The 25422-nt window shown below is 45.6% G+C and overlaps 1 protein-coding gene across 17 annotated transcripts in view; it reads right to left on the bottom strand.

Annotated features, from left to right (window-relative positions):
• Nucleotides 1-25422, bottom strand: part of LOC107996186 (voltage-dependent L-type calcium channel subunit beta-2) — an 80235-nt gene that overhangs the window by 30716 nt on the left and 24097 nt on the right. For 10 of the 17 annotated variants that reach the window (XR_009832395.1, XM_062083906.1, XM_062083916.1 and 7 more), the window contains exon 3: nucleotides 20567-20656. The exons of the other annotated variants lie outside the window; for them this stretch is intronic. Coding sequence is in view for 9 of the 10 variants with exons in the window: in XM_062083906.1 (XP_061939890.1) it covers nucleotides 20567-20656 (90 nt within the window). In the remaining variant the exon portion in view is untranslated. The remainder of the gene's footprint in view (nucleotides 1-20566; nucleotides 20657-25422) is intronic. 17 annotated transcript variants of the gene reach the window in all.

Here is a 25422-nt window from a genome sequence, read left to right as displayed (position 1 = left end):
GCCAACAGACGCCAGTCACCTTTGGCACTGTACGGATGTGTCTGGTCTTTGAAAAAATTCCTTTATGTGACAGGATGCTATTAGTCACATCATAGCTCGACGTCAGAAAATTTCGATATCTTGAAAACATAATAAAATTTTATGGGAAATTTAAACGCGAGAGCATTCGCTTTGATCTCGAAGAAAATTTTAAGAAGATCAATAGATTTTTTTTTTGTTATCTCTCTATCGAAAATTTATGAAATTTTAATAATATTTGGATCGAAGAAAATTGATCTTTTCGAAGGAGAATATAATCAGCAAAGAAGATCTGAACAAAATATAGTTACGGAATAAGTATAAAATAGATTTACTATTCAATGTCACACAATCCAGAGACTACACGAGTCTCGTTATCATTCCAGTGTCACATGCGATATTACCGAAGGAGACAAGAAGTGGGATAAAAAAGAATTATAATTGGAAATAATAAATTTGGATCGATCTCAGTATTGTAATTGTAATATATGGAATATTGTTAATTACTTCACAAAAGATTCTGGCGTATGTATTACTTCGTGTATTCTTCTAAGCAAATCTAAAAAATACGAAGTTTTTACCATAGACAAGTGCAAACTAGATCTACCATCTCATGAAATTTTATGTATCATATTCTGAATTACCGATCGTGCAAGAGGATCTTGAAGTGCCCTCTACGATTTAGAGCCATAAATTTAGAATTTATACTCATTCTTATCATCACAAACTTGATAAATATAAAAATTAAAAAAGATTCATCTCTTTAAATTCCAATATAAATATGTATTATTACATATTTAGAATACATTCATCGGAGTATACATTTTAAATCTCTCTTAAGCGTAGAATTTTCTCTTACCGACATTCGATAAGGAAGATGTAAAGGGTTATAAAAGATCGAACAGCCCGTCAGATGACTCAAAATTGCTCTACTAATTCACACGAATTTACATTGAATTTATTAAATATCTTACATTTATACTTTTTGTATAAATGTTACAACTATTATGAAAAACAAAGATAAAGCATAGAATTAACAAATCGATAAGATGAACGAAAAACGCACGTGAAAATCATCTAGCACAAATCCGCAATTAATTTTCTTTTTCATCGCGAGTTATTATTTCACGAATATTAAAGCGTTGGAAATCTCTGTTTCGCTAGAAAAAAGAGATCTGAAAAAGCTATTAGCAGGATTGTCATCAGGCCGGAGGCTCTTTGAATAATCGTCTCTCGTTATTGTCTTGGAGCGGGAACGTCTGCCTCTGTGTCGGAAGAATCAATGCTTAAATGTACAGGCACCGAAAGTCTGCTTGCTTCTCGACCGGATGAATTCACAGCATTTTTAAGCGGCGCTTACCGAAACGTTTTAATTATTCACTGGTTGCCGGCAACTCCGCCGTTATTTCCATAGTAATTACAATCGCTAACTTCTTCTTTGTGCCAGACATTTTTCACCGCTATCTGCTCATCGGATCTCCAACGATTTCTACGAATCGTTCCAATTGGACCCTATCCCTATCTATCTTCCATTCCATCGCGAGGCGAACCTCGCATTTTAACCGACAATTGAAAATTGAATCTTTCGAGTTTATTCCTCCGATAAAATCCGATTTTAAAGGGGCATTTGAATAAAAAATTTGAAATATCAAAAATTGGAGTAAAAAAATATTCCAACCCCAAGTTCCAGAATTTATTAAATAAATAAATAACGAGGGGAGCAAACACGCCCACGCAATTTTTTTAAACAATCGACCCTCGTCTCGACAACAAGCTTCCCTAATTATTCGCCTCGGCAATTGCCAATTGTCTCCTCCGCAAAACAGAAATGTTTCCCCTTTTATTTACAACTATGCGCGGTCAAGTTGCTTCGAATGCCACGCCGTGCGTCACGCTAAATTTCATTTTCGCACAGGCGACCCCCACACCTGTTTCGTTTGCGACTCGCGGTTCGGTTGCATAATCGCAGTTGCCTCCGGGAATACTCTCGTTCAACTCTCGTCACGTCGAGGCGAAACGGTGCAGGATTTAGCATCTCTCCTCCTAGTGCACGTCCTCCAACCATCCCCTCTCCCCCTCTTTACCCCCTTTCAACCGATTCTTTTGCTCCGTTCAACAAAGAGGAGCACGAGCCTCGTCATCCTCCTCCTCCTCCTCCTCCTTCCAATACGAGTACGAATACGAATATTTTTCCAGAGGCACGCGAGACACGATTCCCCCGATTCCGTGACACGGATCGCAGCTGCGACTCTGCACCGGCGGCAATAAACGAAGGTCGAGCCGTAAATTGTTCTCGATTGCGGCGAATTAGCGAGCGATCGCTATCGCCAGACCTAAAATTATTTCCTCCAAGCGCGCGCGATAATCACGACGAATGCCAAGACGATCGCCAATAATTGCTCGACGACGATCGAACAACCCCTTCCCACGCCGCTCCCAAGTTTCCTCCGTGTCGTCGAGTCGGGAAGAAATTAAAAGTTCGGTCGCGATAGCAAAAGTTGCAGGTCTGACGCAAACGAGACGCACGCGTGTGTATCGGTTGGAAGGTGCGTGGAGAGTGGGGAGCAGCACTTTGCGAGATTTGTTGAGCGCGAATGAATTATAGATACAAAGTGCAACGCCGGTATGGAATTGCTGGGATGGAATTTTTTGTCTATTGTTCATTCATGATAATGAATTGCTCTAGCACAGCTGCATCTGCATGAGAACAAGTATCGTACGAAACAAGTGATGGATAATTGTCCGTTCGAAAGTTTAAATAGAAGAGGGAGATACAATAGAGCTTTCACGATACTTTGCCACAGAATACTCGCTGAGTAATGATCGTCAATGAGAGAGAAGTACGCGGAAAAATGTTCCGTTTTAGAGGAATGTTTGATATAGTTTAGAGCATCCCATATATGGATATATACGGCCACATATATTTATATATAACAGCTCTATGTGAAACGTTGTATACACAATCTTTACAAATTGCTGCCTGGATGGCCTGAATTCACCGTCTCTTGTATCTCATATAACAGCGTACACCATTTTTTTTTCACGTTTGAAATTTAAAAATTTCCTCCTCCGAATATTATTCTCGATTCGAAAAACTACGTGCACGTAGTACCCCTCCGTTCCTTCGTTCATTTCGTCTAAAAGCGAAATACTCGCATTCAGAGTGTATTTAGAAGCGAGTGGCGGCAGTTTCGAGAACCCGGAAATTCGAATTGTATTCAGTCCGTGTCAATTTACTCGCGGGGCCACGATCCTCTCGAGTTACTACGTTCGAAGAACAACAGCAAACTCCGCTGTTTTCGGCTGGCAACGGTAAACAGGGGCCCCGCGGTAGGTTTGGTTCCCTGAAGGGCCAGTCGACAGACGGCAGATGGCAAGCACCTGACAGAGTTCCCTTCTCGAGAGGTTCCTTTCCCGAAACCTGGCTCCCTCTTTTTCTCTCTCTTTCTCCCTCTCGATAACATCTTCGAGAAATTTTTGAAAAATTTTATATATTACATAACATATAATTTATATCGTTAGTATCGAAGCCAATCGAGAAAAAGAAACGAATAATACGTCGTGCTACGCGGCTCGATACATACATTTCGCCCTTGAACCGAGAATGAAGACGGGACGGGGAATCGAATATATATATATGTATATATGTGAAGGCGAATTAGATCCAATCGAACGATTAAGGACGACAGTCGACTTACCTCGAGACAGATTCTAGAATAAGAATAGAGGATCGAATAGAGAAGCGAAAACGAGGAATCGTTTTCCCCGGAAGAGATGAGTAATAGCCGAGCGACGATTCATTAAATGGCCGCCGCGTTGGAACAATACAAATTATTACCAATTATATTCCACGCCTGATAGTACCACGCTTGGATAATTATACGGGCTCGCGGAGCCCGTTCTTCATTATCCCTGTCATCCTCAGACGAGACTGTACAATGAATATGACCCACGATAATAATTATACGTGTCTCGCGAAGATCCTAATTTTGTGGGTCACAGACCCGGTGCGTCTTCCTCTTCTCTTCAATTACATCGTGTCCGTGGTGTTGATGCGACGATGGACAGGGTTGTAACGTTGGTAATGAGAAAATTGGGGGAGGGAGAGAGAGAGAGAGAAGAGCAATAATTAAACTAATCGAATTCAGGCTATTATGAAATTATATTTATCATCGAGACAATTACAAAACGCACGCGTATTCATTATGAAGCTAGAACTATCGAGAGGATTAACGAATATCGTTAACCAGTCGTTTCGCAATCTTTAGAAATTCCTGAAAAAAGGTATACCCACACCGGAGGATGATACGTTCAAAGAAATCGTCTCGAAGTTTTATGCAAATTCCGGGATCGGTAAGATCCTTTCTGTTCCTAGTATTTCCGACAGAGAATTATATGCGAGCCGGGTATGGGCTCGTTAAACGAAGGGACGGGGTTCGTGAAATCGGGCGGGAGAGAATTCCTGAGACGCCTTGGAAACTCTTTTATTGCGCCGACTTTGTACGAAATTTCGCCGTTTCGTAGAATTTTACGATCCACAGCCATCACGATCTGTACTCGCATCTACGGATACGAATAATGCATAAAAATCTTCTTCACCGCGGACCGATGATGATCACGGATCGTCCACTTCCTTTTCTCTCTCTCTCTCTCTCTCTCTCCTTTCCCTTTCTCTTTTTCTTTTCTTTTTTTCTTCTTCTTCTTTTATCGCAATTTCATAAAACTTCGAAAAATTTTATTATACCGTTTATTTTCTGGGCGGAGAAACACGACGAATGCGCGCACACCCGGCCAGTTAAGAAACGATGTTAGGATAATCCCGTCGTACGTTTTACTGGCCGCACTTACACGACTCCGTTGCACACCCACCCGGCGTCTACGCACCGTTGTGTAAGCGCGTGTATGCCTCTCTATATACCGGCCAGCTTTCTCTTTTTATAGCCTTCTAAGCATCGTGCCCGCCTCCGAGGCCTCACCACCAACCCAAAACTCGTGTGTGCCACCGTTGCACGTACACGAGTTGCACGCGTGGGTGTGACGTGGCCACGACGTGGACGCGCACTCGTGTGCACGGAGGTATCACGGAGGCGGATAGAGATTCATCGAGGTACCATTTTTGTACCAACCTTCGTCCCCGTGCTCAACTCCAGGAAAACTCCATCTTTTTCTTCTCCTCTTTCTTTTCTTTTTTCCTTTTCCTTTCGTTGATCGTCTCGTTGAATTATTCGAATAACGATATAACACTTCTTTAAACAGGATTAATTATGACACGCGAGGTTAAGAAAGATCTGCAGAATATCATATATCACACGATCAAAGATTACTCGATGTACGATTTCGAGCAGAATGGTTCGAAAAGTTAACAAAGTTTCGATAAATTGGAAAATCGATTTCATATTGTTCCCGAAAAGCCTGATCCCGATATCGCTCGTTTATCGTTAACAACAAGTTCACTCTGGAAAACTTTTTACGATCGTTTAATGTCCAAGGTAACACGAGCAGTTGTTCGCTTCCCTTTCTTCGAGGAGGAGCACGGTTGGACGTATTAAACGCGAGTATGGAATGATCTTTCCCCTCGCATTTAGACTTCTCTCTAATCACGGCCGGACTCCGGTAGAATATCGCGTCGAGGTTGCAGTTTCTCATGCAAATGGAACGACAGATAAGCAAGTTGCCGAAAGTGCTGGTACAGGCATAACGAGCCGATATTTTTCCCCACGAAATTCTCCCCACATTCTCGCCCTCTCTTCAATCCTTATTTCTACATTAAAGCGGATTTATCGCTCCCTTCTCCCATTATCTCTCCAGACACGGTTTATCAATGATCGATCCATTTTCGTGACGATTTTGGGAAGAATATCAATTTGCCCGATTTCGTCATCTTCTTCCCCTTAGAAATTTTATTTATATTCGAACGGGAGTAGGATGAAAGATCGTATTTCTCTTTTTCCTTTTTCTCTATCGTAGTGGAAATTTAATCGATAATCGTGGTCGCATGATATGAAAGGTGAAATAATTTCCCGTATCGAGTAATTTTCTTCTTTAGTCCTCCCTCTTGTTTAGAAGTTTTGTTCTTTTTGATTAGATCGATTGGTCGAAATTGGTAATGAAGAAGAATTTGGTAGGAAGGTGGCGGGGACGACATCGATAGAGTCATAGCAGAGACACTCGAGTTGGCCTCTCGAACGAAAATCGAGACGAGAAATCGGTCGATACCTCTCGAATAACAGGAATCCGTTCTGTACTCTCGTTACTGTAAGTGGTACGAGTACTCAGACACGCGCGAGCCACACAAATTACTCCTCGCTCGATCCCTGTTTACAGTCATTGGCACGTAACCGCGGCGCACGCGGTCGTGTTTGCACGCGCCTGCACGATCATCGAGGAAAGGGGAAATCACGAAGATCATTATTGGCCGCACCGCGATTACGCAACTCTGCGGATCCGTGCGATTCCCATGTTCCTTTCATAATTTATCAAGCTTTTCTCTCTCGAATCGAGTTTCATCTAATGGTAATTTTCCATCGTTGATAAAATTATTCGATGATAAAGTGACGGTGACCGATATTTCTGATAAATTTTACTTTATTTCGAAACGTTGAAAAAACGGTGGAAACTAATCGTATACTCTGCCATCTTATTAATTCGATAGTAAATTACATCAAGTAAAGATTGGAAGTTTCTTTGCGTTTGTCGAAATCGCAGAAAAACATGGAGAGTAATAAAGTAGTAAAAATTCGCGAAGAGATCGTAGCAGAGTTGATCTTTTCTTGTTCTTCCTTTTTTCTTTTTTATTCCTTTTCGATTTTATGGATTTGAGGATGTTGAGGAATAGAGGAAAAGAAGTCGAAGCCGACTTTGTCAACTGGTCAAACGTAATGAATTCCACCGAGCTGTTTACGACTTAACCAGCTTAATGTTTGAAGCATGGCCTTGTTGATTATTCCGTACACACCAATTCGTAGCGTTTCTATGAGTCATTTCGACTCGTTCTCTTCGTAAGAATCTTCTGTACTTCGCTTCGCGTCACGTCGTAAATTTTTCAACGAGAGAGAGAGAAAAAAAGAAACATTCCTATTCCATTTGAAAAAATCTGTAAAAATTATCCGATCGAATAGAACTTCGTTAAAAATTCTCGTTCCTTGTACCTACTATCTATATAAATTCTTCCTTTTTGCCATTTCTCGCGAATAATCAACAAAAAATTCGATTCGACGAATTAATTATTCCCCTCGGAAATCTCTCTTCTTAAGCTCGATCAATCGTATTTTCTCTCACTCTTTTAGCGCTCCATCCAGTTTTCATCGATCGAAATTTTCCCACGTTCACCTCCCAATCTTTCTCGAATCTTTCATCCGCTAATTGCACGCCTCGATCCAAAATATTCCTTCTCCCTGCTGTTCGATAAGTCGCCAGTAATTACTCAATGGACCAACCCCGCGGTAAGGAAACGTATTTCCCTCGCGATATCGAGCCGAGGAATCGAATCGCAATGGAAAAAAGGGAGAAGAGGCCGGTTGTACAAAAGGAGAGGAAGAAAGCGGTAAATCAACCGGTCGTTCATTAATGTGCAAACGCACGGGTCGAAAAAAGAGGTGAGGATGCGCGGCAAGGGGGAGGGGAGGACGTTCGAAGACTTTTCCTTCCCCCGATTCTACGAAGCGGCAATTAAGATCGGCGTGCAGTTCCATCGGCGACAAGCCGCGCTCGGCCGATATTTTTCTTTCTGCGCTATTAACGAGCCTCTCCTGCGAGAATAATAATTTAATCGGTAGGTACATCCTGGTCCGTTCCTTTTTTGCAAGGAACGCACCAGGGGAGAAAGGGGCGCAGACAAGTGGCGCGCAAACACGTGAAACGCGGACACGATCACGTTGCTTGTCCGGTTGTCGTTATACCGCAACCTAATTATCGGCCAATGGACTTGATCCGCCGTCCGAAATCCAATTGACGAGATGTCCACGACGACGATTCAAACGACGAATTAAACGGCCGCTCTTCTGTCGCCCGGCCGCAACATTTACATATTTAATGCCAAGGACTTGGCGTGAGTTACGATACACGAAATGTGGGCGTTGCCCACGACTTATTTTCTTTCGCAAGTGCGTATATATATATATATATACACATTTTATTTTTTTGGCGGAGAGTAGACGTGGAAATTATTCGAATTATTGCTCGACGTAGTACATTCCGCAATTAGAATGTCTCGTGAGGAAACGAAGGTTGATATTACACGATATATCCTGGAATTTACGTGGTAAAACTTAAGTTTCAAGCTTGACGAAGTAATTAAAAAAGAAAATGAAAAACAAAATTTAAATTTCGCACTTCGTCATTGTTTTCTCCCGGTATTAATTCAACTTGGACATTGTTAATTCGATGACAAAGCGCGTTTAAGCGACTCGAGACATTCACGTGCATCGACGTGAGTAACGACGCTATGCAATGACACTGGCAAAGTCATCCCATTGTCAACAGTGAGAGCGCATTTTAAGTGGAATTTACTCGCGAATCTCTACGAGCTCTATCAAACCTACCGTTTGTCAACAAGAAGCGCGATGGCTTCATTCATCCACCCACGTGATAACCGTTTTTCCCCCGTTCCATCGAGACATCGTCGAGCATGCGTCCGTTAATAAAAATATCCCTCGAAATTCCGCGGAATTTCCATTCCCCTTACCATTAACCATCGCAATCACCGTCGTAAAACCGGAGGGAACGAGCGGGCAGGTATAATCCGAAAGAGATTCAAAAAAATGTCGTTTACTCGAGTAACGATGAAGTTATTTCTCCGATTATAACCCCCCTCTCTCCTTCCTCTCTTATCCTCTTCAAATTCCTCCACCATCCTTCTCCATCCCCAAGCAGTTTCTCGAGCAAGGAAGTTGCATCGCGCGCGCAATTTTCGGAAAAATTTCATCTCTCCGGGTGGAAGGCGGGGGACGAGGAGGAGGATGCGATTTGCACCGTAAACTCTCGATTTACAGTGCATACGTCTCGGGCAGTGGCGCGCGATAATAAACCTATAGCCGCGATAAAGATAAACAGGTATCTCGGTAACAGAAGCGTAAACTTCTACGAGGCGAATATATCAGGTAACGATATGTTTTTTAAGGCGGCCATTATTTTCCAACTAGTTAACAACTTGTGCTTGAAAGCGGCGGGCGGGAGGATATCGATTATCAACCGCCATAAATATCGTAACGATTTCACGGGGCCCTAGATGCCCGCCGCGTATCGCCAACCGATCGCGAACAACCGAAACAGGTCTTGGTGGGTTCTTTGACGTTGGCGCGTATCCAGCCACCAGCAACAACACCGTATTATACACACCGCGCCGCGCCATCACCGACACCACAACCGCACGTGGGTGTTTAAAGGCTGTGCGCGCGCGAGAATCGACTTTCACGAAACGAATCGGTGCCGCCGCCGCCGTGCGCGGTTCGCGCGCGAGTAAACGGCCGAGTAAACGTGGCGTACACCGTACATGGAAACCCGTTTCCACGTTGCGCGGTGGTTTCCTGTTCTCGCCGTGGTTCACCGTGTCGCCCTTAAATAACGCAATTAAAACGTTCCTTCACGCGGCCGTATTCGCGGAGGAATCACTTACCGTCCGCCTTTATCTCTGGACGGATGAAAAAGTTAGCGGGTAAGACTGGTTCCATTACCGGGGCCCCGACAGCCACGAAATTAACTTTAACGCGCGAGAAACCTGGCCAATAGGGGGATCGGGACAGCCGCGATGAGGATACGCCATGAGGCGCTTCATAAGGCGTTGCAATTAACGAGGAATATTTCTTGCCAAGGGACCTGTGTAATTAACTATTATGATTAGGTATTGTGTTTATCGTGCAAACAATTGCGCAAGGGGGAATTCCAGGAATTCTCGTTCGATTAAATTTTTAATCTTCGCCGAGCAAACTTGGGATAAAAATGAGAAATGTTTTAAAATCAACGGGCGATCTTTTAACGCTGGAAAACGTTGATTGAGAAATGAATATGCGTGTTATTTCTACATAATGGGACGTAATGGCGCGTCGATTGAAACGCGTATTCAATTTAACTCGAATTATAATTACTCTTGATATTTGTCCGGTTTCGTACGACTCGACTGGATGCATATTTGCATTCGGAAAAAAACGCGAATAACGCGAGTCGCGCTAGTCGCTTTTATTCCTACCACGGGGGACTTAAATTTTAACGAGAGACGTAAATTATATTCCAGCGTTGTTACCGGCCAGAGTTTGGGGACTTTAGTGAAAGCCTCGAGCAGCCCGAACAATCTTTTCACACACGTCGCACACCATCGCCGTTGCCGTAGCCACAAACACGATCCGGTAATTCGCTCCCTGTTTTTAGAACTATTCGAAACTCACCAACACCAAATGCCATCCAGCATTTTTCATAATTTCCCCGATAACACACTGACATTTATACCGATCGAAAGTTCCCAATTTTTATCCAGCCACGCCGCATACATAGATAACGCCCTCGATTTCCTTACCAATTTATATTTATATCCTTCGTTAAAGCAAGCTTCGTCGAAAGAAAAAAGGAAAAAGGAAAATAAAAGACACACGCCAATCGTGCACACGTACGCGAAAGGCAATAAAGTCAATAACGTCTCTCCAAGTATCGCGTTATACGGTTTAACGAGCGACAAAGCGTCATCCGCGTAGAGGGCGCCTCTAATCTCTCTTAAGAAATACCCACGGTATACACGGCAAACGGTCTCTTCCTTTAAAACTTAACTAGTTTTATTATTGGCTCAAGGTATTTAGACTCGAACGTGTCGAAAGAGGAAAGACCGACGTTGGTTACGTGTGTGTACACAATACGTGTCACAAACCTATACCGTATGCGTACACATATCCGTGTGTAGACGAAGGAGTAGCAATAAATCGAAACGAAACGCTCTCTAAAGTGGCGCGGGTGCGGATGAATCCGTAAAACGGGCTGCTCGCGTGTGTGTTTTTTAATGGCTCGCGTCGTGGAAGAGAGAAAGCGAGGCGGAATTACAGTCGCGCCGGTAGCGCGCTTGGTATTTCGTCTGATTGGAATTAGCCCGTCGTTTATACTTTCCTAGGCGGTCTCTGGAAGCCGGCCTGTAAAGAGACGGCCAACCGCCTCGAACCTCGTCGACCTCTCGCGACGGAATCGCGCGCGTTGTTCTTGCTCGTTTGCGGACCGTTGCACGATTTACGGCGCGACGAAGCGTGGCTGCTGCACAAATCCCATCCTTACGATAAAATATTATTCGCGCAACGATGATAATTACAAGGAAAGCCCATGTTTCGACACGCGTGAAAAGCAGAAACAACAACAACAACAACAACAACAACAACAGCAACATTTTTCTTCCGTTTATTTCTACTTTCTCTGCCCTCCCTCTTGTTCCAACGAGCAGCAGTAACTCGTTACTCGCGTGACAAACTTTCTAACTGGAGCGGAGACTGGATTAATCGGGGGGATCGCAGGGCTGAAAGATCGGAAACAGCGATGGCGTACGGTGAGCAGCAGCGGAACGAGGAGTAACGAAGGAAAGGTACGTCGTTTAAAGAGTCCAGTCATCTCCGCAAGAGTTGACCTTGATCTTGAGAGAGGAGGAGGAGGAGGAGGAGGAGGAGAGGAGAGGCGAAGAGAGGAAAGAGAGAGAGGGAACGGTAAGGTGCACCACGAGGGCCAGAAATAAAGGCGGCAGTTAAGGCGCGTTTCGTCGCCTTCTTATTTTTGGCATTCGCGCGAATTCAAGGGGGACGTGCTAAAAATTCAATCCCACAGCTAAGAGTAACTCGTGTGTCACTCGGCTGACGTGAATGCATTCGACAATGGCACTTGGAGGAATTTACAATTCTTCTCTTCTCGTCTCTACCGATCGCTCATTCCGAGGAAATAGTCGACTAATAGTCGGCGGATTAGTCGTACTTAAAAGAGAAGAAAAGAAATCTAAATTTTAAGAATACGGTAATTTGCAGGGAAACGTATATACATATAATAAACATATAATAAGGAAACGATCCGCTGTATTCATAGCGCATGACGCTAACGCGTTCTCTATTTCGTTTCCAGGGCCCGAGGCTATCCTGAATATCGCATTAACTACTCGCTCGCTCGTTCGGCCATCGAGCAACGCTACCGATCCCAGATGATCAACCGAGAAAGCAGAACCTATTCCGAGAAGGCCTCGAAAACTCGTTCTCCAACAGAAATCGGTGAAAACTGGTCGAGTCTCGAGCCCGGCCTAAAGATTGGCGTAGTCGTAGAGCAAGACGGGGAGGGGGAGGGGGAGATGGCCGTGGGGTTTTTTCATGGTGTTGCGAGGGCCCGAGGAACAGCGGCGGGGCGCGACGGCGGTAGCGGTTTTCGGCTGTGCACTCTCGGCCTTAGAGAGGCCTTACACACCACCAGACGTAGCGTTTTCGTTTTCTCTCCTCTCTCGCGGTGCGCGCCGCGGTATAATGGCAACGTGTTTTCGTCTAATGTACTTTTTGTGATGTCCTTGATGGAGGAGTCTGCGAATGCAGGAGGACTAGAGGGCAGGCCCGGTGGGGCCTGCCACGGCGCGGCGAGACGGGGGAGAGTATCCACTCTGGATCGAAGCTAGAGAGGCAGAGGAGAGAGGGAGGAAGAGAAGGAGTTAAAGAGGAGAAGGGTGGGGAAGGTGGGCAGGAGGGCCCGGCAGCACCTCAACCCACCTCAACTTCGGGCCTAGTCAAGGTCAGTGCGGCAGGCCCCACCCTCCTTGTCCCCCTCCTTCTTCCTTCTTCTCGCTTCTTCTTCCTCCTCTTTCGTTCGCTCGTCTCTCCTTCCTCCTCTCTCCTTTCTCTTTCAGCTCCCTCCCTCTCCCTTTCTCCTCTCTCTCTCTCTCCCTCTCTCTCTCTCTTCTCACTTGGTTCCGCCGTATAACGTACCGCATTATCGCGTCATACCATGTTGGGACCCACGCCCTCCTCCAGAGTTTTTTGCCTTTCTCTCTCTCTCTCTCTCTCTCTCTCTCTCCCCTCCAGCCCACGAGAAAAACCCGCGAAATCCCAATTAGTAGAGATACTCGGTCGATACCGGTCAGCCACCGGCATTGAATCGCGACGCGAGCTCAAGAGCGATCGACGAGTTATCGCTGGATAATTCGGCACGATGATAATGATTATTCTGTTGGACGGAGGGAGGGGGAGGGTGGAAGGATTTACCGACGAGGAGCAGACACGAAGGTTGATCTTTTCGAATGATGGATTTTGAAGAATGGAGCAATTTGAATCTGAGGGAGGATGGGACTCGGTGGTCGGCTAATGATCGGATATCAGAATGATCCATATCGATAAAAGGAAGAAAGAATTAGGAGTCGTCCCTCTAATGATCTGTTTAATCATAAAGGCGAGGCAGGGGCCAATGGGTCCGGCGGTGTTGTCGGTTGAGCCGGTCATGCTCACACTTTTGCATCATGCACGTACACTAGAACCGTGTTAGGTTTCAAAGAAATGAAAGAAACAGAAGCGGCCGACGTTGATGAATGAAGCTGATGAATCAGACATCCTTCGTGGAGTATCCTCGAAAGACCTTTCTTTACGATCGCGGGTGTCATGATAAATAGACCATTTTTTTTATTCCCTCGTGTGATATCCGACGGAATTATGTATGACGCGCGTCCCGTGCATCCTTCGAACCTCCAATTCACCGCGCTCTCACAAGCTATAAATGATGAACGAATCTCGAGCTTACTCATAAAGAAATTCGTCTTCTCACAATTCGTCATCTTCTTCATACGCTCGATCTTCTCGTGGAAACGGAAATTCTTGCTCGAATATTTCGTCCATTCGGATATCGTCGATCGATTGAAATCTCGATAGAAAGAGAAAATGATGTGATCTCTCGTCCGAAATATATCTCTCATTCGGATTAAGAAAGTGTCGAGAAACACGATGATCGAGGAGCATCGAATCTACGAGGCGGCCGAATTTACGATCTCTGATTCTCCCTGTTACTCGCGTTGCATTTGCACCGCGGATACAGCTCGGAATGTCTGGCCGATAATGATCTACGACGAGGCGGGGATGGCGTTCTCGAGGGAATCGGCGATGAAGAGGAGCGAAGGAAGACGGGGAGATTAGGAGAGCGGAGAGGGAAGTAATCTGGAGGCTGAGGAGGTGAGTGAGCGAAGGCATGCTAGTACCGAACGAGATTGGATGCTGGCCGTGTAGGACGACTTTCGGGGCCCTGCTAGCCTGCCAAGAGTCTTTTAGATTCGGCGGACCCCTCCGGTCCCCTCCACCGCCCCAATGTGCCGCCATTCGTCGGGTGTCGAAGTTGCATTACCATCGACGCCATTCCATTTCGTTTCACGGTTTCGTGGTTCTCGTATTGTGGCTGAAAAATTCTCTGCCCAACCGACCATTTTACGTTTATTCGCCGTGGACCCATTTTATTGGACCCTCCCGCGTTCTGGAACACGTGTGGAGGGCTACCGTTGTGACAGGCGGCGATAAAAATTTTGACGATTCAAATAGAGGATTTATGCGGCTCTAAACCAGCCGCGTAATCAGCCTTCGATTCGTTTAATTGCGTTCTGACCAGCCATCGATCCTTTATACACACACGTACGGAACACGCACACACATATAGAATTCGACCGCGAGGATTTTCTAGGCCCCCCCTTCCTCCCTCCCCCTTTCCCCCTCCCCTACTCTCGATCTCGCGTTGCCTCGATCGTTCCACTCCTCCTTCCCGTATTCGACGTCGACTTTTCGACTTTCTAGCGATTCCTGTGTAGAGGTCTCGTACGTGTGTACGTGTGGCCACATTCACGACACACGCGCATACACGCGCAAACGTTCCCCACTTTACCATATGGTTTACAACGTTGAACTTGCACCGCCACCATCGGCGTCGGGTTACCCACCCCTCCCTCGACTCGTTCCTACTCAAAAAAAATCCGGCTGTAATGCGCCAAATGCATTCTTTGTCCGGGTACGAGTGTGAACGTGTTGCCTGTTAACCGTGTATTTTTGGACCGAGGATAAATAGAATCCATTTTTAACGCGACTTCTCTTGGGTTCCATGGTGATAACCATCTCATCGAGTAAAAAGTATTATATTCCAGAATTCATATATATATATATGTATATGCGTGTATATTTCTCTTCTCCGTTGAAAATCATCATCGAAAATCTACTTGACAAACACGTAAAAAATATATATATATATATAAAATTGGCCAACGCTTACGTTATCAACGCAACGAAATGGACGAAATTGTAAGTTTCTCGACGAGAAAAACGAACTTCGTTCGTCCGTGGATTAATTCGCGGTCTATTTTTCCGGCATTCGGTTTAATTACCCGTTTAATCCCTTTTTCCCGGGCGGGGAGTGTGCGTGAGGCCGCATTAATTGGGCCAGGCGACGCGCAGATGCGCGTTATGGCGTGCGTGATACGTACGAGTAGGAGCGGACCGAATGGTGCAGCTGCAGGTATATAAACGAAAAGAGAGGCCAGTGCAACGGTTTCAATTGTCCGCAATATGGCTGCCGCCTCAGCTAGGCCTCATAGTCGTTATCCTTGAGAGGCCCGTGCAGCGGTTTCGTTTTGTTTTAGAACGCGGGATGCGCGCGCGCGGGTGCGACTGTAAAAAGAAGAAGAAAGAACGAAGCGGTAGGTATACGGTCGAGGAAAGGACGGAGGCAGAAAATATTGGGGAGAGGAGGATGGAGGAGCGAGAGAGGGAGAGAGAGAGAGAGAGGACGAGAGGAACCACGCCGAAACGAGGGCCCGAATGTAGCAAAACCGTCTATATCCGTGACTATATACACCCATACCGGCGGCTTGTACAAGAAATGATAATTACCTCCCCCTCTCCCCCATCTCTTCCACCGTTTCTTCCACGTCCCCTATCCACCCGTATCGTTTCCTTCCTTCCCTCGACAATTACTCGTTTTATTCGAACGATTCGATTCTGCGGCTCTCGCGATTTGCGGTCGAGCCGGTCATCATGCGCCTTGGAATTATCGGGTAAAGGTGTTTTTACCGTCGTTACCCTCGGTAGTTTATTAACGCGCAAATGACCGGCGTTTCGACGATAGTAGTTGGTTTACGCGTGATGGAGCTTGTAATTCGGTAATGATCGAGTACGGTTTAAAGTGAAAAATAATCGTTTTATACGGCCGATCGTTTCGATCCCGGGGATCATACCCGATGGAGATGAAAAAATTAAGTGCTCCATTTTATGATGATCCGTAATCTAACACCGATACGTGCTGATCGATTTATTTGCTCGTTTCCTCTTTTTTTTTTCAACGTTTAACGTTTAATTGCAATTGCAGGGATTCGATGGAGGATTGTACGAGGCAGGGGGGAGAGGGTTCGGAGTTTTTATGGGCACGGTTCCCATGAAAAATCACTCCTGCTCCTCCACAATACTGCCCTCTGTGAGGCCAGTCATCCTCGATTCAACGGTCAGAAGCCATATGTTCCTGGCCGAATGTGCTAAGAAATCATTGAAGGAACCGCAGTAATGAGAGACCACCCATCGCGTGTTTCGCGGCGATCACCGGAAACTCGGATCGAAGCAGCTTCATTATGCGATTCAATGCATCGATGTTTTCGCTTAGCCACTTTTTTCCACGCCCGACCTCTCCCCCTCTCGATAATTGCATTCGCGAATTATCTCCTTTTGCGGCCGGTAATGAAGATACACGTTGCATTATGCATCTCAGCTTGTTGCCGTCGAGACGGTATATCACACCCCCGGAAATTAATGCTTCTGACGTATCGCGGATGGAAACAAAGTTATCGAGAACTTGTTTTCTCCTTTTCTTCCTCTTCGTTTCTTCAAAGTTGAAATTATTTCCATTATTGTTCGCTGCGCCAAATATGTTTTCCTTTTTGAATTACGATCACGAATTAAATCATTGGAAAAATTACGATAGGACGATACCTTGGAAATCTTGGAAACGTTCTCTTCTGGAGAAAGAGATTATTTTTGTGTAATGCCTATAAATAATTGGCAATGGAGTCTAGACGTTGAAAATCATGAAACCCTCTTCGAGGGTCTTCTGTACCTGGTATTCGAGAAATACGGTATTATGGCGGCCGTAAAGCACTAAAACACCCCGACAGTTGCGGAGGAGCAGTGAGGGAGGCCGTAAGTGGACATTAGCGGTGGCATTGTGAATCGAACCGCATCATCCAGCCGAAACCAGCTAGCTTCCATGGAGCACAAAGGGAATGCCGCCTTGGTTTGCGCCTTCTATCCTCTTTCCTTACGAATACATATATATATATGTGTGTATATAGTATATATACATACTTGCACCTATCCCACGATCTAACCTAGCCTTAGTACACACAGGTTCAGGTGTATTGGAGAAAGTCGTGGTAGTCTTACGCTTCTTGGATATTTTTCGGCTTCGGCTACTCGTGGCCTACTACGAGTGGTCCACGAGTAGAGGGGATCGTTAGAGGCGACCGACAACGATCGCTATTGGTTACCGAGATTGCGTTACCAGGGCTCCTGATGGAAGACGTTACGAGTGGAATTCATCGATGGCCAAATCGAAAAAACCACGATGATCCATGAATACGTTGAATCGTTAAAATCTTCGTGACTAATCGATCGATCGCTAAAAATCCATTAATACTCCGATACTTTCCTTCCGTCGAAGAGAGATTGAATTGCCAGGCGTCTATCATCGGACGGAACACGAAGCTTTTGATAAATCGACTTCTCATTCTCCCTCGTCAAGGGGACGCGAAGTTATCTCGAATCGAAAATGCGGAAATCTATCGGTGGGCAGAGGTTGGCAGGTATTGCAGCCGCGTTATTTTAAGAGATTTCAAGATCTCCAACAATGAAAACCGATTGGTTAGCTGGAATCCGTTTTAAGCAGGGGTTTAACTTTCCAAGAAATGGGAGAAGGAAATTCGTCAGGTTCGGAACAATGGTGAGAGTTCGCAGAGTTTCCATTTGCATCCAATGGAAAAAATCATCCCTTAGAAGGGTCGAATGACGTTTGTTATATTTGGCACGGATGGAAGGCGATTCGACCAGGTTTTCCAGTCATTTGCGTGCACACCCGTGGGGATGGTCAAGAGTTAGGTCAGGTTAGGGCTATCCCGACCTGTGTATCTCGTTCGGGAGGATAAATGCTCCCTTCGAAGTGGCTGGACCCCCGCTCGTCAAAAGAGTTTCACCTGACCCTCTTCAACCATATTCAGAGAGGGGTGCGTGCATCTCACGCCCCCCATGCTTTCGATTTTCCTGTCTCGGACGACAGGATCGAGTCTCTCTCCTTCCGAATTCTTTAATAGGAACTCACTCGATGATTCTCATTCGAAAATTCATCTTCCGTGCTTTCTTCTGTGTACCATCATCGACCTTCCATCTCGTTCGTTTGAATTTTAATTCTTTAAGCCTTATCTTTAAGCTCAAAATATTTTAGGAAAAATAACGTACTCAAGGCTATATCGTAACTGAATAATTGATTAACGATATTCGAGGCCTGTTTAAAAGGATCATTTCTATTCTATTCCATTCAATCTTTTAGTAAAAATCGATCCTCTCTCCGTCTTCTATCGCACACGAATCAATTTCAAAATATTCTACGTCGAAAATAGAATGATCACGCGAATAGATATAAACTTGTTCGACAATCTGGCTATAACTAGGTTGAGTATACGCACGTTCGATAGGTACTGGGACGATCCTTACGAAACAGGTTTCCTTAGAATCTGGCCAAAAGTAAGTGATTGTTAACGGTAGGCGAACGGATGTGCGCGAGACTTATCATCCCCGGCTTAATAGCCGACAAGGACGGAGCGCGTTCTCCGTCTCGGTTCAATGTCGATAATAAAATACCAATGAAGCCGAGTCGAAAGACCTGTTTTCACTCTGTGATCATTCCTGACTCTTCCCCCCTCCGTCTCTTTCCTCCTCTTATTCTCGATTCTCTCGACGTTAATCCGTGGAGCGTATGTAGGTGGGCGCACGCACCACGCAGCCTATGGTACCTGTCAAAAACTGGCGCTGCAACAATGCCCGAGGTCTGGGGGCCCCTTGGCAGAAGTTAACCGCAGCACAGCAGGGCTGCAAGGGCCAGTTCGCCAGTTCAGACGGGCCTTTTGCGTATCGCGAGAGAAATAAGTCATCCAATGGCGTGGAACTTCAACGATCGTCCGTTTGATTGAATTTTTCCATTTTCTCTCAGGAACAACCTCCTTCCCTGTTTCTCAATCGGACGTAAAATTTCTTAAATATCCGGTGAGTCTCTAAAGAGAAACTTAATCTTCCTTCTCCTTCGAAGGAACAACATTTTTTTTTTCTTCCTTTTCTCGCGAATAAAACGAGAATACGGTATTTACGAAAAATCGATCGTATCTCTCCTCATTTTATTTCTACTCCTTGTCGTATTTATTTATCAATTTGAAAAGTACAGCGGAAAAGAAGTTCTAATAAAGAAGCATTCGGATGATCGAGACACAGGTGTCTACGCCAGTGGGGCAGCAGGTCAATGCTGCCGTAAGGATCTCGGTGAGGACAAAGAGATCCTTTCCCCTCTCTGATCTTTTCCTCCCTCTTCAACAATCTCCCCTCTCTCTCTTCCCCCTTACCCTCTGGACTAGCCGTCATTGCACTGATGCAAGTGTGGCCGAATCGCGCGCACGTTAACTCCAACGACAAACTGCAGCTGCCGAATGCAACACCCCATCCCCTCCCCTTCTCCCCTTCAAAAAAGGAAAGGAAAGAAATTACAATCTCTCTCTTGTTGGTTTCTTCCAAACCGCTAAATAAAAATTATTCGATCAGAAATATTCTTCTGACAAATCATCGTGGTTAACAGCGGCCACGCAACGTTTTCTTCCTTCCTTCCTTCCTTCCTTCCTTCCTTTTCTTTTTTTTCTTTTTCCTTTCTTTTTTTTTTTTTTTTCATATAAGCAGAGCCAACTGTACAGCAAGCGTGTAGTAATATTATTCTTGATCTTCGGGACACGAAACGAAGAGACGAAGCGAAAGGAAAAAAAAGGGAGAGCGTATCTGTGTACCTGCCTACATTTCTCGACGGTGAAAACGAGAGCGCGGTTAGGAATTTACACTTGAAAGGTCGGAATTAACGCTTTCTTTTTCGGGCCCGTTTAGGGCCCTCGTTAGTACCATTGTCGCGGCTCGCGCGTCCCTAGCCTCACCGATTCTCTTCCCCGAAACGAATTAAGGCGGTGCCATTATTCCGGCGTGTTTTCTTTTGCGTGCGGAGCCCGTGAGTATTATTTTGCGGTTCGTTTTGCCAGTCTTCTCGAATCGAGACGAGTCACAACCCCCTCCCCTCGAGCGTCCAAGTGCAAACGGAGGAAGAAGCGAAGATGATTGAAAAAAAGTGCGAAGAGAAGAGTTTTGATAAAAAGCGTTCGAAAGAGTGATTCTTGAGTGTGCAATCGACTGTCGTTGTTTTTATTTTTTTTTTTTTTCCCCTCGAGATTTGCGCTTCGTTGTTCTGATAGAAGTTCACTTTTGGTGCTTGTTGAAAGCGATCGAATTGAATCTCGCGAATTGAATTTACTTACGACGATCGTCGATCTCGGAGGCACGCACAGATTCACTAATTGCAGATCATCGCGACCCTCGTGCAGCGTGGCTCTTCCGTTCGACCTTTCCTGGAAAGTCCATCAAATTCTTAATATTGAAAACGATTTTTTTCCTTCTTTTTTTTTTTTTTTTCGGTGCAACGGTGCTTTAATCTTCGCGCTGTGTGATGGAAGATGGAACAGACAAAAATGTTACGTATAATTACGAATAATCTCTCCCTTCTCCTGAATAAAAATTTTCTCCTTGAAGGAGAAGTTGACAGAGAGACGAACCTTTTTAACGAATCGTTTTGAAACGAAGGGAATCGAAGAAGCATTAATTTCTTTAATTGAAATCACTCTCTCAAGAAACAATCTCGAAACTTCGAACAACATTCCATATTAATACATTAATCATTATTGGCGAATAGATCCGACCAAGAGATGCGCATATATCTTTCTCTCGCCTCGCTACACGAGATCCTTCATTCACGAGCACTGTTTCATCGGCGAAGGGACTCCCAAGGACCTCGAGCAAAAAAGAGGCGAAGCCAAAAAAAAACGAGGAAAAAAAAACATTTCTTGTACAGTTGACCCTGCCTTTTCTCCCCCCTTCCCCCCCTTTACGATTCTAGTCCCGCGCATTGGACGAAACGATCTCGAGCGTAGAAAAAAAAAATAAAATAAAATAAAAAAAAAAAGGAAAGAAAGAAAGAAAGAAAGAAAGAAAGAAAGAGGGCGATTGGGTCAAGAAGTCTTGCGGATTCCCTCCAACAGTTGGAGTACTAATGATCCAAGCTGGCCGGGGTACATCAACGAGGTATCCGGTGTATCGTGTAACCCGCTAAGTGAAAATGCGCGTAGATCCAGCTGAGATACAAGATCACCGGTCCGCCTCCTCTGTCGCCCGCCTAGTCTCTCCTGCGAGAAACAATAAAAGCGGTAAACCGGCACCGACGTAATCCCGCAGGACCCACAGGCCTCGTTCCACGTCCGTGCACACAGGCGCGGGATCACGACGACACACACGGACAGGAGAGCTCCGTATCCAGATTTTTCGGGTGTGCAGCGTGTCTAATCCTAATGCGAGGACTTGGAAACGTTGCACGATTGCTTATGGCCGCTCGACAAAAGAGCCGTGACGACGCCAGGGATCTACCAGCCGCCATTTATCCGTCTGTTCCTGTTTTCTTGGCGCTGCGTTTATCACGTTTATGGGCTCGAGACTTCTTCTCTCTTCTTTTTTTTTCTTTTTTCTTTTTGTTGCTCACGCGCACGCGCGATTGTTCATTTCGTAATCATCGGTGGAATTTTTTTTTTCTTATTTTCGATTTATTGCGTAAAAATATCCGTTACGTTCCCCGCACAATCGTTTATCGCGTAAATTATTGCGCGATAATTTATCGATTAACGTACCCGATGCTCACGTCGAGCATAATGATCAACCGCTCAGAATTCTTCACAAGGAAACGAAAAATCCGGCAATCTTTCGAGTTATTTTTTTCAAGCTTGAAGAGAGAAAAGAATCGCGAAAAAAATTGCTTATATTTTCGATTGAATATTTTCTAATCTCTCCCTTTCTTTCTCTCTCTCTCTCTCTCTCTCCCCAAAATGAAATGTTATAAAACGAATAGTGCAGACGTTTCGAATAAGAGTTTCTCACCGCGCAATTCATTTTATTAGCCGTTGGTTGCTGCGGCGTTGGAGGGCGGAAGATTTTCGCGTGTCATCCTTCCCGCATCAGCAACGTTGACGTCGGGATCGGTTCTGGCCCGTGAAAAAGAAAGACGGGCAACCCCCTCCACGCGAACCCCCTCGACTTTTAGACTTTTCACCCAACCATACCTATTCGATCTCGGCGTGAATCCCGGAAAATTTATCTCCTCCTTTTTTTTTCTTCCACTTTTACTTCTTCTTCTTCTTCTTCTTCTTCTCCCCCCTCCCCCTTCCCATTTTTCGAACACAGACGGGCAGAGTTTCCCATGAGCATCGTAGGTATCGACACTCTGGAAGCGAACGAAAGAGATCGAAAGATCGAAGCGAGATGGGAAGCGAGAGAGCCGAAAGCGGGCACGAGGAAGAGAGAGAGAAGGAGAAGAGCAAGTGAGAATATATACCTGCTGGTGGATATTAAAGCGAACATCATACCCTCGTCACTTTTACTGGCCCTCTATCCGTCTCCTTCCCACTCGCCCATCCCCATCCTCCCCGTCCTTGTTACATCCAGACAAGCGGTTTCCCCACTCTCCTCTTCCTCCCTTCATCGTTCTATCCTTCTCGTACCACCTCGCATCGTATCCTGCAAGTTAAACACATCGAAAAGGAGGATGCTTTGCCCGGACACACAACTGCAAAGTCAAATCCTCCACGTTTCCTCCTCTGCCTTGGTTCGTAGTAACCCAACCTAAAGCCATCGATGATGGGGAGAGAGAGAAAAACGAGAGGGAGGGAGAGAGAGAGAGGAGCTCCCTTCTCGTGCACTTATGCTGCATTCCAGGCTTAGACGCTCGTTTCTACTCTCCATTTTCATCGTTCTCGCTTTACGGTCGCGTCGTTAGCCCTAAAAGCGACCCATGCTCTCTCTCTCTCTCTCTTTCTCTCTCTCTCTGCCTTCCCTACTCGACGTCGACGTTGGTTTCAGAGGCTCACCTGCTCGGATGGATCATGGGCCGCGGCTTAATCCCCCCGCGATATCGTGCCGGGGCCGAGCGTTACCTCGCCGACTTACGAGCAAACGTGCTATTCAGGATTAAACGTCGTTCCGCCACTTTTCATTGTAGGATCGCGTAGGAAATTTTCCAACGATTAAAATCCTTCCTTTTCCACTGCTGGGATATTATCTCGATTATCCTCGTGTTCTTGCTCGATTAACGAAGTTTCAGAGATTTCAGAGAAGAGAAGATAAGAGAAGCGAGAGAAATCAATTCGACGAAATCATCGATAAAGCGCAACAATTCATCGTCAGCCTGCGTTCTCTCCTCTCTCGAAAAACGTGACCTCGAAAAACGTAACTCCACTGTCTCAGCCGATGCGATCATACGCGCAGATACGCACATTCGACTGATTACGTTGATTGCGAGCGTAATGAGATCGGTCACCCGTCCCTGCTCAACGTATCCTCGACCCTGTGTCTATAATTACTCGAAATGCTCGATGTGTCCTCGAACCGAGGAGAGAGAAAGAAATGGAAATTTTGGGCTCGTGGAAATCAAAGGTGCAACGAAGCCGCGAGAGAGAGAGAGGAGAGGAACAATGGCGTTGCAAAGTTGCACCATGTGGTTACCGAGGCGTGAACCACATCACCCCCGTACGTCGAGGTGCACCTTCGATCCTTCGATTCCCCGCGCGTGTCGAGATTTGTTACGTTATCCTCAATGCCCAAAACGATCCACTGGCTTTCAGCGATCGAGAAAGACTCGTGTGTGTGTATTCTTCTCGAGATGAATGTGAACGAGGATGTGGAAGAGGGAGGGGGGTTGGAGTCACGCAACGAGGCAACTACGTGACCCATCACCTCCGCAGGCAGATTATCGGGAAGAAGTTTGCGCTTCGGTTCCTAGAGTTTGAAAACGTTTGAAAGAGAGAAAGAGGGCTGTGCGAGGAGAGAATCGTATTTTTTTTCTTGGCGGTTCAATCTGAATCGTCTGCGCGTGCACGTGACCGCGCAATCGATTGAACGTCGAAAGGAAAGAAATGGAACGGCAGGAAATTCGAAAAAAACATTTTTGTATTAACATTTGGTGTGCGACTGTGAAACGTTATCGGCGTTATTCCTCTTTCGTCGTTCGCTTGTTTTTCTCGCCGCGGTGAGAGTAATTGCTCGGAATCACGTAGGCCGTGAGCCGTGTCGATGGAAAAAGGGGGAAGAATGTTAATCGAAAGATAAAAGAACAAACGAGGAGAACTGTTGCTTAATGTACACGACGCCTGGTATCGACAGCCGGGCCGAAATTTATTAAACGTCGCCGTAAAGATCCTGCGGCGATCGTTTCAGCGGAAAAGCCAAGCCGTGGCCAGTTAGATGGAGGTTCGTTAAAAACTAGTTCTAACGGTACCGGTAGGACAGATTTTCTTGCAACACGGTATTTCCTGATAACGCAACTCACCTGGCTTCACCGACGCACGACATTAATACGCTTGTATTTATAATAACTCGCCCTCTTGCACGTAATAACCAGTCCTTCTGTAATTGCCCGAGCCACACCGCGTCCTCCTACGCGTAGCACGCAGACTTTGCGGATTCCTTTTCGATCCCTACTCCTATGTTGATCGGAATTCTACGGGAATAAAAAGGAAAAAAAGAAGCGGAAATCGAGAGAACTAGTTAGACAGAATTAATTACATCTCCCGGTATAATAATCAGAATCGTTTTTCTATTTAGACTCTCGTTCTCTCTCGACGATTTCAATTTTATTTGCAACTTGGAGCAAAATCGAATAATTTTCTACGTGCGCACACCGGCGTAACCTGTAATTACAAGATGGATAGCGATAGGCACCGCATTACTATTTTCGCATTTCCTTTTCGTAGCCATTCGAATCCGCGATTAATCACGATTCTTTCCGAGTCGAAATGAAAATTTTATCTCCTCTCTCGTCTCGATCCGTCTGGAGAAAGAGAAAGAGGAGAAGAGGGAGAAAGAGAGAGAGAGAGAGAGAGATCGAAGCGAGAAGCAGTTAGTCGCGTTAGCGCCGCAACGAAAGAGCGGTTCGCGCCCAACACGGCGCAATCTGGTCCCGATCGGTGCACGCTCGAATGCGCCCGCGTCCACAGCCGCGGCTGATCTTAATTACAATCGCAAATGAGACGGCGAGCGGATAATTGCGGCGCATGTCGCAAGTCGCTACAATGTCGTC

The sequence above is a fragment of the Apis cerana genome, linkage group LG13 (genome assembly GCF_029169275.1).
Source record: "Apis cerana isolate GH-2021 linkage group LG13, AcerK_1.0, whole genome shotgun sequence".
NCBI classification, from domain to species: domain Eukaryota; kingdom Metazoa; phylum Arthropoda; class Insecta; order Hymenoptera; family Apidae; genus Apis; species Apis cerana.
This window is presented reverse-complemented; position numbering and strand designations above follow the sequence as displayed.